Here is a 10,877-nt window from a genome sequence, read left to right as displayed (position 1 = left end):
ATCGCTCCGCCACCAGGGCTTCCCTGAGAGGAGATGATCTGTTTGTTTTTAGAAATAGCTTCATCTAATGAGGACAGAGAGCAGACCCACTGGAGGAATTCTGAGCTCTGCGTTGATTTTGTCTCTCAATGATGTAAGCGTGGAAAGCCTAGCAAGCTAGGGTCTTACCTTGACCTGTCAAAACTTGTGATGAAGATCCAGGAATAAGGTTCCTCTAGTCCTCCAGCTTTGGTAGAAAACGCAACCCCCCACCCCTATCCAGTAGAGCTATTCATTCTTTTCCATTTTCTCTGTGTTCCAGAGGACTTTGCTGGGGCATAATGCAGCTCTCCATCTGGACAGGGCTGTGTTTGATCAAATACACTGCAGCTCTCAGTTCATTACCTTTTCCTCCTTCTCACATTCTTCCTGTTTTCTGACTCTTGTTTTCGTCTTGTGTCTCTTGACATCATCACAGATATCTGTCACTCCTGCCTTCAACAGCTGTCCACCCCTCTCTCCTCTCCCATCTCCTTAAACCTCTCATCAGTTGCTTTAAGACACCTAAAACTGCTCAACTTCCCTCCCTCTTCTCAGCATCCAGAACCTCATTGTTGGACATGTCTCAACCTGTTCTTGGTCTCAGACGAATCCTCTGTAACACCGAGAATGACAGATGAGGTCAGACGTTCTTGGGAGGGGAGGAAAAGCAAAGTTCTTACCCAGGAACCCATGCTCATTCAAAACTAGCTTTCCAAATGAGAGCGTACTATGTGTGTGTGTATGTTTTCTGCTGACAAAACATCCAGTCCTGCTTTCCTCAGAGCACATGCATGTATTCTGATGCTTTAAACTCCTCATATCTAAAGAGGACAAAACATCAGAAATATATATCTTTCGATTAGCAGCTGGCAGTGCTAGGGTTTCAGGGAGTGATCCTTTATCCTCCGGGATCCTCTCGCCCTTTGTTACCTTGCCAACTGGTATACTGGGGCTGGAGCTGCAAGAGTCTTCATGAGCCGAGAGTGAGGAAGAGAATGCAGGGCGGCTGATATTAACAAGGTCCCTGGAGTGATTTATGAGCTTCTCCAGTCTCCTTTTATTTGACAGGAGAAGGAAAAGAAAGTGTTTATTCCTTCTGATAAGAGACCCTTACTTAGTAGCTTATGTATTCAAAACCCATTCATCTCAATATAGCTGTTTCAGTGCCCACTGGCTCTGTCTTAAGACACACGCACACCCTTTCAATCGACCCAGCATCCTCTCTAGCCATTATCTTGGTTCTCTTTTGCCTTTTATGTCAAATTTCTTGAGGAGGAAGCTACAGCTGGAGCCTCCACAGCCTCTCCACTCTCTTTATAATCAAAATTTCTGTCCCATCTTCTGCCTGAATCTCTCTCAAAATTCACCAAGAACCATGTTTAGTTCAGTGGTCCCAGTTTCCTTAACTTTTATGTTGCCCATCTCTCTGAGCACAAGCCTGACTCCCACCTCTCCACCAACCATGGTCCTGCCAACAGTACCCTCTTCCTACTCCAGCCCTACCTTCATGCTTCCCCTTCACTAGGTCCCTTCTCTCCTGCCTGCAGTTTCTTCCTGCTCTCAGCTTTAAGGACCATCTCTAAACCTGGCCTTGCTCCTCCTGGGAAGCAGCATATGAAAAGGCCCAGAAGCTTGCGGCTAGTCCCATGTGGAGGAAGGAGTGTGTGAAGGAAGGAATGACTAGAGGGAACTAGACTTGGGTGACCTCAAGTTGAGAAGTTCACGCTAGACAGCCCCTCCCCCCCCCCCCCCCCCAGCCACGACCCTTCCCTCCAGATCACTGGAAATAACTTTTTTTAAAATTGGAGTAGAGGTGATTAACAATACTGTGATAGTTAACAGGTGGATAGCAAAGGGACTCAGTTATACAGATACATGTATCCATTCTTCTCCAAACTCCCTTCCCATTTTTCCTTTCTTCCCTGGAAAGAACTCTGTATTTAATGTTCATGCAGGTCACCTAGGAATCTTGTTAAAAGCAGATGCAGTAGGTCTGGGGTGGGACCTGAGATTCTGCATGTCTGGTAGGCCCCCAGATGACCCAAGCTACTGGGTCAAAGACCATACTTTGAGGAGCAAGGGGCTAGATCACACTTAGCTATTGTCAGATTTTCTGGGGAGGGGCGGTAGTTTCTCTGTTGTTTTTGCATCTCATCTGGAGTGTAACCCACCCTACACGAGGGCCAGGATCCTGCTGTTTGCACTTCTGTATTTCCTATTGATGAGTTTCTCCTCGATGTTCCCGTAAATACTTAATTGATGGGACCCAGGGCTGAGTTGTTTATATCTTCGGACTTTGCTTTACAAACTAATTTATCTTTAAATCACAATTGTGAGGCAAGTAGATACTTTTTTTTAAAGCTATAAATAGAAACTGAGAAAGATGAATGACTCTCCAAGTAGTGAGTCACATTTTCATCAGATTCTGACCTACAAGTCCCTGGCTCAGAGGGATCCCAGTCCAGGGGTGAATTCCAGCACGGCCTCTGCTTGTGTTCTCACCTGGTCACTCTCTGGACCTTGTTTCCTTTTTCCTGACAAGTAGGAGACCATTCCTGTCCGCCCTCCCCTCACAGAGGAGCTCAGGAGCTTTAAGAAGCGGCCAACTTCATGTTAGGCTGAGGCCAGATGCCTCATGCTGAGGTGACTAAAAGGTTGGGAAGCAGACAGCTGGGCCAGCCCACGCGCCGGAATCTCCCACACACCACATCTTTACAGCTGCCTTCCTTAGTGCAGACTAGGAGCGCCTGTTCAAAGACATTGTGAAAACCGAGGGAGTGGAATGCAGGGAGAAAACCACAGAAAGCACAGAGTAACAACGACCTCAGCATAGCGTCCCATGTACCCTAAGTTCAGCTTCTAAACGGAATCTCTGCTTTCAGGGATTTCTCCCACGGCCATAAACATAAAAGCAACTCTAGTCTAAAGTAGGTCATACACAGAGAGAAGGCTCGTGTTGATAAATGCACATGTCAAGGTGCTTCCACCCTTTTCCAAACCAAAAATAAAACTTGGAAATTGTCTGAAAAAAATGGAAGGTTGTGGCACAGTTTGAGAACAGCCAGGGAAGAGAAAGCCAGTGGGGTGCTGAAGTCCCTCAGCCCACAGCAGACCTTGACTGTGGGAGAACTTGACTCAGTGGTGATTCCCCCCACCATGATGACTGTCCTGGGCCGCACAGTCTCACCTCACAGTCTCCAGCTCACTTGCTGCCCATCACTTTTGTTGTGTGATTTCAGGAATTATGACTACTCCCACCCCTACTTCTAGTAACTCACTGTAAAAAGTTTCTATTAATCGATCAAAGTCTAAGAGAGGAAGACAAAGCAAAGAAGCACTTAAGAGATTTCTTGAGACTTCCCTGGCAGTCCAGTGGTTAAGACTGTGCTCCCAATGCAAGGGGCGCGTGTTTGATCCCTGGTGGGGGAGTAAGATTCCCCCACATGGCATGCAATGTGGCTAAAAAATTAAGGGAAAAAAAAAAGAGAGACTTCTCCATTAGAGGGGCCTGTGGATTCATTACCTGTTCAGAAAGTGGCAAAGGAAGAGGGAGCTATGTAGCCCATGGGCTTCCCAGGCTTTTCCTTTCCTTTCCCCCATCTGGTCACAAGCCAAGCTGCTTTTCAGTGGCTGTTCCTGTTTCTAGGATAAATACTCCCGTACCCAGCCCCTACTATGCTGGAATCTGGGATTGGATGACCAGTAATCACAGATGTGACTTGATCGCTGGTAGGTAGTCTCTAGAGACTGCAAGCCTCGAAGTCAAGAAATCCAGCTCTGCTCCTTAGTGGTAGCATTCCCAATCAAAGCTCTTCCCTGCTTCTCAGACCTTTCCCCAAACATTAATGTGAGCACACTCAGAAAAGGATGGAGGGCAGGAATCTTAGACTCAGCTTCGACAGAAAGGCAAAACAGCTACAGCACTGAAGCAAGTATCTATGGCTCAAAGGGCAGGATGACGCTAGAAAAAGTCATACACTTGTATATCAACTTGGAGAAAAACTCTTAACCGGTGGTGTCCTGGGTTCAGGAAGTGCATCAAGTGTGGGGAGTAGCCTAAGGAAATCCTGCCTTCAGAGACAACTTCAGTTCTCTGAGAGGGAACAGAATGGTTTTCTTTGACCTTAGAGAAAGCAAGTTTCCAGCAGCCTCCCTGCCCCAAGACTTGGGAGGTCAAATGAGTTGAAGAACAAACAGGTGGGAACACATAGCTTTGGCACACCCCTGAGTTCTAGAAAAACTGAAAGGAGTCTTGCCTTGGCATCTCAGGGAATGACTGGGCTGGGGTACCTGACAGAAGCCCAGTCCTGAAAGCCCAGGGAGAAAACAGAAGGCTGGGATTAGGGCTACCCTGGTGCCTAAAAGGGGCAAAAAAGAAAAGCTGTGCCTCACCATCATCCTGTAAGTTACGAATGTGGTTTATCACACAAAGACTTGTTGTGACCGGGTCCTAGAAAACTCGATTATATAAAATATCAACAGGCCTACTTAATGCCAGTCCCCAGAGAGACCTGCTGGGGAGACTTGGTGGTGATGACAGGGGCCAGCCCTTCTTCCTGCAGAGACCCAAAGCTGACAGCCAATACTGTTTCTCACCTACCCGGATGTAGCATCCAGAGGTGGAGGCTGCTGCTGGTCAGCAGAGCAGGCAGGGAGAGGCCCTTTCAGGAATCCAGTCCCAGGAGGCTTCTCCCTCCCTCCTTGTAGGATTCCAAAGGTCTGAGATAAACCCCAGGACACAACCCAGCAATATCCCAGCTGGGCTATATTCTCCCAAGAGAGAGCAACTGCTGGAGAGAGATCTTATTTTTAAAACCCTCCTTCCCACTTGGGCTAGAAGGGCGGTGGCAGGCATTGGGGAAAATTGTGTTTGAATCAGGAAGGGGAAATTCTACTAGATGTGTTTATCCTTTTAGACTTTTTGTTCTTAATCTCTTCTCTAGGGCACCCTCCAGAATTGCTACTGAAAAACTCCCAGGTCCACAAGTTAAGATCACAATGATTCCTAACATCAACTCTGCTTCTACTGTCTTTTTCCTCCCAAGGCTTTCCGCTGGGTGGAATTTTAAATGTGAACAATGGTTCAAAGGCTGAGAGACAAACTGCTCATTACTGGAAAGAGTGCCAGGAATCCTGGGAAGCAGACCTCACTCCCCACCCGAGTTCTGTACCTAATCGGAATGGCTTCTTTTATAGTCACGGGAGGGTTGGATCAGTGTTTCTTTTCATTCCTGTCTTCTTCAAGGAACTTGCTGGGATAAAAGCAAGCCTAGGAGAATAAAAAATTCACAAAACAGGACAAGAATAAAATATTTAGGGCAAGAGATCAGGAGTTCTTTGGTTATTCAGTGAACTGAACTAACTCTACTTAAAAAAAAAAAAGTATAAGGAAATAAACGTCCATCAAACTGCATGTCACAGTGGGTATTACCCTCTTGACCTCATCTCACAGGCTCTAAGCCAAGTAGTTATGCCTAGCAAGTTGGAGACTCAGATTAATCCAATGATAAAAACAGAGTTTTGTCGTTATGAATTGTTCCTAATATTTATTATATCTTTATTCTGAGAAGCATTCTACCAAAATTGTTAGATGGGCCATCCGCTTCCACTTCTTATCCCCAGATCCAATCAGTGGTGAATGGTAGGAATACAAGGGTTATTATCACTACATTAGGTGCCTTAGGGCAAACGCAGTGATGTTGGAGGGGCAGTTCAAGCTTTCCAGCATTAGTTCCTTTCCGCAAATATAATCACTGGTTTCTGAGAGGGAATACAAGTTTAAACAGTCACAGTTGAGATGTTACTGAAACTGACCACCTCTATTCACTACTCATGTGATCTTCCTGGAGTCCTTGTCAGAAAGCACTTTAAATATCTGGAAAAAATGTTTCCAGACCAGATCTGAGGTTAATTGATCAAAAAATTCCCTCCCTGAGTGGTTAAGAAGTGGTTCAGTACTAAAACTACCTTTCATTTCTGGTCACACTGAATCTGATAACCCCATCCTGGCATTGGGAAGGCTCTTTTCCAGGACCTATCAATTAACATGGCTTAAGAAACATTCTATGCCCAAGCAATTCAGGCTAAAAATAACTCTGTGGGCTATTTTTTTTTTTTTTTTCCCCTCTCTGGCTCATCCACAGAAAGCATTTGTATGTCAACAAGATCTCTGCTCCTTGAATGTTTTCACTCTTGCTTACTCCTCGCTGAAAATAGAGCTGTTTAATACAATCAGAAAAGTCACAGGGTTGGTGAGAGACACACAGAACAGCAAAACTGTTCTAAGCTTTGTGGACTGCCCAGTGTCCAGAGAAAAACAAGAATAAAAGAACCTGGAATTCACAGATTGGATTAATTTCAAAACAGACTCTCCTTTCCCCTCCTTTCTTACAAATATACACAATTCTTTTGACCATAGATCTGATTTATACACAGAACTCACTTCTACATTAACAACTACCAATTGTATGCTTACTTATCCTATGTATGATGTGCTTTTCTAAAAACTTTAGAGGCATTAATTTTCACAACCCTACAAGGTAGGCACAATTATCTCAATTTCATAACCGAGAAAAAATTAAGGCACAGAGAGATGAGGTAACTTGTTCAGGATCCCTCGGCTAGTAAGTGGCAGAGCCAAGATACACACTCAGGAAGTCTGGCTCCAGAGCCCAGCTCTAACCATGACATATACTGCTTCTACGATAAAAACTCATCTTTACTGATTTCTCCAAAGCTGTATTTCCCTATCAAATATATCCATTTACCGTTTCTAAACTAAGCAGACTCATGGTCCCATGGTTCATCTTAATGTGAAAATAAGGATCAATGGCGATTTTCATCTCAAGCAAAATGTATCAACTCAAACACACCAAATGTTCCCTTCTTTCAAATATAAAAATGCACTGAGTTGTTCAAGCATAATAATTACTTTCTAGCAACAGGAAATGTTTGCAAAATTAAGGCCCTAGACACCTCCAGTTTAAGCAGTCGCACTCAATGGATCTCTTGTGGCTGTAACTGAAGTAGCTAATCTCTGAAAGCAAAACAAGTCAATGTTAACAAGACCCTGATTACAGAATGTTTAATTTTATGAATATATTATTTATGGTGATGGAGCATAAAGTAGAAAATTCCTTTGACTTAACCAGTCACAGATAGATTTGCAAAAATACCAAAACATGGGGCCTACTGGCCTGACAGAAGTTTACACTGTCAGGACTTTAGGGAGCAAAGCACTCCCTTATGCTTCTGCTCAAAGGCAATAATCCCTTCTTAGAGGTTTGTCTCCTTTCCTCAATTTTTCCCACCTCATAAACACCCAGTTTATTCATAAGCTATTTTAGACCAGTTCCATCTTTTAAAGTACTAGCAACCATATTTTAAGACACCATTCTCTGATTTGCTTCTGAGAGATTACTGACTACCCTTCAAATACTGAACATTCTGCCTTAGACCCCCCAAAAATGTATCAATACATTGACTTGGCTGTCAAAGTATTTATTTACCATGACCCACAGCCAAAACACTGATGTCACCATTTGGGTGACAAAAACAAACAAATCAGGCTTTGCTAATTCATCTAGCCCTCCTTGGCCTCCAACCTTATCTAGTTTGACACAAGCTATTTCCTTTCACTGATGCATTTACTTTCTACAGACATAATTTAAAAAAAAAATTTTTAAAGCACTGAAATTTCCATCCTGACATCCACTGGAATGCAGAGGTGTAGACCTGACCAGCTGGCCATGTCAGTCTCAGCAGTTTCCCTCAGGTTTTATTAATAACAGGAAACTAAAAGTTTTAGTGAAAAACACTTTTGTGGATGGGAAGGGCCTCAGAAGTTGGCACTTAGGCTATTTAATATTGGACATTGTCAGATTGGGCTAAAAATCAAATTGCCTAAATTGACTTTAGAAAAGGGAGTTTTAGTGGCAGGTTTCAAGAAACTGGCAGACCACTGATATTAGTACCTAACAGCAGTCTTCTGATGTGAGGGAGAAAGCTTAAATGTGCCTCTCTCCATAATTAATGAAGTCAGCAAACAATGTCCCCAGTCTGCACAACCGGTATTAAGAACCACATCTTCAATTTTCCAGGAGGACCATAGGTGCCCTCCTCCCACTTCCCTCACAACCCGGACAGGCGATTTACACACAAGGAGGCAGTGAAGTTGCTTCAAAATATTTAATACGTGTTAGACACGTAAAGTTACATTTTTATACAAAAGTCAATACAACGAAGGAGAAAATACTGTACAAAAACCTTGTCAGTTCCCCCAACCTTTATACAACAAAGACTGGAGTCACTATCTACAAAACCATAGGACCTTTCCACTTAGGGCTTCTGTCTGTAAACTTTGTTTCCTTAAACACTTTTTAAAAGCACTGTGTAGTAGTTCTGATCTAGAGCTTTTAAAAAATAAATCTTTTCTCTATAAACTCCATTATTTCCAAGCTTGAACTCTTCTGTGAAGTTCATCAAGTTTTTTTTTCCCTCCGTGAGGAAGACAAGGGCCGCTAACACTCCCTTTCCCCGAGTAATCACAGGGTATAAACGTTTCTTCAGTGACAGAGAAAGGTGGGGAAGGAGAGAAATAATACAAGTCTCTACTCCAGACTAAATCCCTCTAGTCCGAGGAAATCCTGGGAGGAAACGCCGCTCCTGGCCTCGGTGCAGTTCTAGCTTTCATGTAAGAGGTGTGTGTAAAGTCCCTTCCTCCCCCGAGAGCGAACGGGGAACTCCCCGGCCCCGGCCTTTTTCGCCGCTTCCTTCTCGGCGCTGCCGGCAGAGGAAAGTCCCTGTCTGCCCCAATCTCCTAAACCGCGGGGAAGGGGTGACGCTCTCCAGAGGGGCAAAACAGCCTTAATTCAACGAGACAAACTGACATACACAGACACAGACACTAAAGTCCACGATCGCCGTCCTCTTCCAATAAGTCTCCCACTCCGAAGTCTCCAGAGGAGACCCGAGAGGCTCGGCCCAGGCGGCCGCCAAGCCCAAGGGCAGTCTGTGCCGCCCGGCGGCACCCGCTCGCGCTCGGCGCCGACGACCTCGGGGGCGTCCTCGCCGCCGGGAGAGGCCCAGCCCTCACGTCGGGACGCCAGCTGCTCAACTTCCTCTCCGCACGGGGTCCGCGGGGGCTCAGAAGGCCACGATGGCAGTGCTCCAAGGGTTAATGTCTCTCAGCACCGGCTTATCGCAGCAGATCTGCCCGGGCTCGGCGGCTTCCGGACCGCTCTCCTCTCCCTCCGCTTCCTCCCGGCCGCCCCCGGGGCTTTTCCGTAAGAGTCCCGAGAAGCTGGAACCGAAGATGCTAATGAGGTTAGCCACGTTACCGGTCTCCATCTCCTCCTCCTCCTCCGCGGCCGCCGCCGCCCCGCCCGGCTGCTCCTCTGAGTTCCGGCGGGGTTTCTTGAGCGGGGTCGAGCCGGGCGCCGGGCAGTCCGCGGGGCCGCCGCCCACCCCCGCCGCGCCGCGCTTTCTGGCACAGACAGGGGGTGACGCGGGGGGCTCAGCCGCGGCGGGGCGCGGCGCGCGGCAGCCGTCCACGCGAGGGGCCGCGCTCAGCCTGTCCTCGTCCCCCGGGGGGCAGCCGCAGGGGCCGCGCGCTGCCTCGGGCCCCTGGGGGAAGACCCCCGAGACTTCGGCGGGACCCCCGGCTCCTCCGATCGCCGTCTCTCGCGGTCCCTCCACGCGGCGCCAGGCAGCTTCCGGCGCCTCCGCCTCTCCGCCCTGAAGAGTGTCCCCGGCGGCCGTCACTGTGGCCGCGGGCTGCGCGTCACCCGCCCTTGGCACTTCTGGGACGGCAGGGCGCTCCGGCTGAGGCTCGGGCTCCGGCCAGGCGGCACGGCCGGCCGGCGGAGGTGGCTCCCCCCAGCCCGCGGGTGGCCCGGCCGCCGACTCCTCGGGCTGCTGCGGCGGCGCCGGGGCCCCCGGGTGACCGGCCAGGTAGAGACCGGGGCACGGGTCGCTCAGGTAGACCTGGCGGGCGCTGCGGAGCACCAGCGAGACCAGGAGGTTCTTGTGCAGCTTGATGCCGCCGCGCTGGACCCGCGAGTTGTAGATCTTGCCCAGGGAGATGCTGACGATGCGGTGAGCCTCCAGTTTGAACTCCATCCTGCCTCCTCCTTCCCAGGGCTGGCGCGGAGGTGAGGGGGTGAGCCCCGGCCCACGTTCCGAAGCTGAGACGGGAACAAGAAGTACCAACAAGTCCGCCACGGGGGGTGGACCCTCGGTCTGTGAAGACTCTTGAAGAGAAAAGGCTCTGACGACGCGCTCACTAGCCTCCACGCCCTCCCCACTACAGTAACACAGCCAGTTTCCCGTCCGGTCGCTAACTGAAGGCAAGCTGGCCGCCCGGCCCCTTATAAAGGCCTCTCGACAGCCAATCGCGAGAGGCCGCCAACCGTTCCGGGGCCATCGGCGCGCCCTCGTGCGCCTCGAGCGGCCAATCAGAGACCGAGGAGGGGCGCCAGGGCTATTCGAACGTTAGTCCCGCGGAGAAGGTTCTTAAAGGGGGAGACGCGCGCGACCGCCTGCAGGCGGTTACCCCAGACAGTGCTGCGAGCGACGGTGATGCGGAGAGCGGGACAGCCACGGTGTTGTTTGGCCTTAAAGGTGCTGGCCTGTGCGCTGCTTCCCGGAACCAGAGCGAACTAAACCATTCGAACTTTCATCCGAGTATCGTGGTGGACTTTGTTCGGCAATAAAGCCTCGATCCTTCCTGGATCAGCTCTCCTCCCATTCCCACCCCGCACCTCCGTTTCCAAGGCGACATACACCTGTAAGCTCCGCGCAACCTAACAGAAATGGAGACGAAGGCAAAACGCGGCACAGGATTCGCCTAGATAACA

The 10,877-nt window shown here is 48.6% G+C and overlaps 1 protein-coding gene across 1 annotated transcript; it reads right to left on the bottom strand.

The window, feature by feature from the left end:
• Positions 1-8,193: 8,193 nt before the first annotated feature.
• Positions 8,194-10,392, bottom strand: IER5 (immediate early response 5). The gene has a single exon (XM_027565499.1). It carries the CDS (start codon positions 10,138-10,140, stop codon positions 9,166-9,168), a length of 975 nt encoding a protein of 324 aa, XP_027421300.1. The 5' UTR covers positions 10,141-10,392; the 3' UTR covers positions 8,194-9,165.
• Positions 10,393-10,877: the final 485 nt, after the last annotated feature.

This window comes from Bos indicus x Bos taurus, chromosome 16, assembly GCF_003369695.1.
Source record: "Bos indicus x Bos taurus breed Angus x Brahman F1 hybrid chromosome 16, Bos_hybrid_MaternalHap_v2.0, whole genome shotgun sequence".
Classification (NCBI taxonomy): domain Eukaryota; kingdom Metazoa; phylum Chordata; class Mammalia; order Artiodactyla; family Bovidae; genus Bos; species Bos indicus x Bos taurus.
This window is presented reverse-complemented; position numbering and strand designations above follow the sequence as displayed.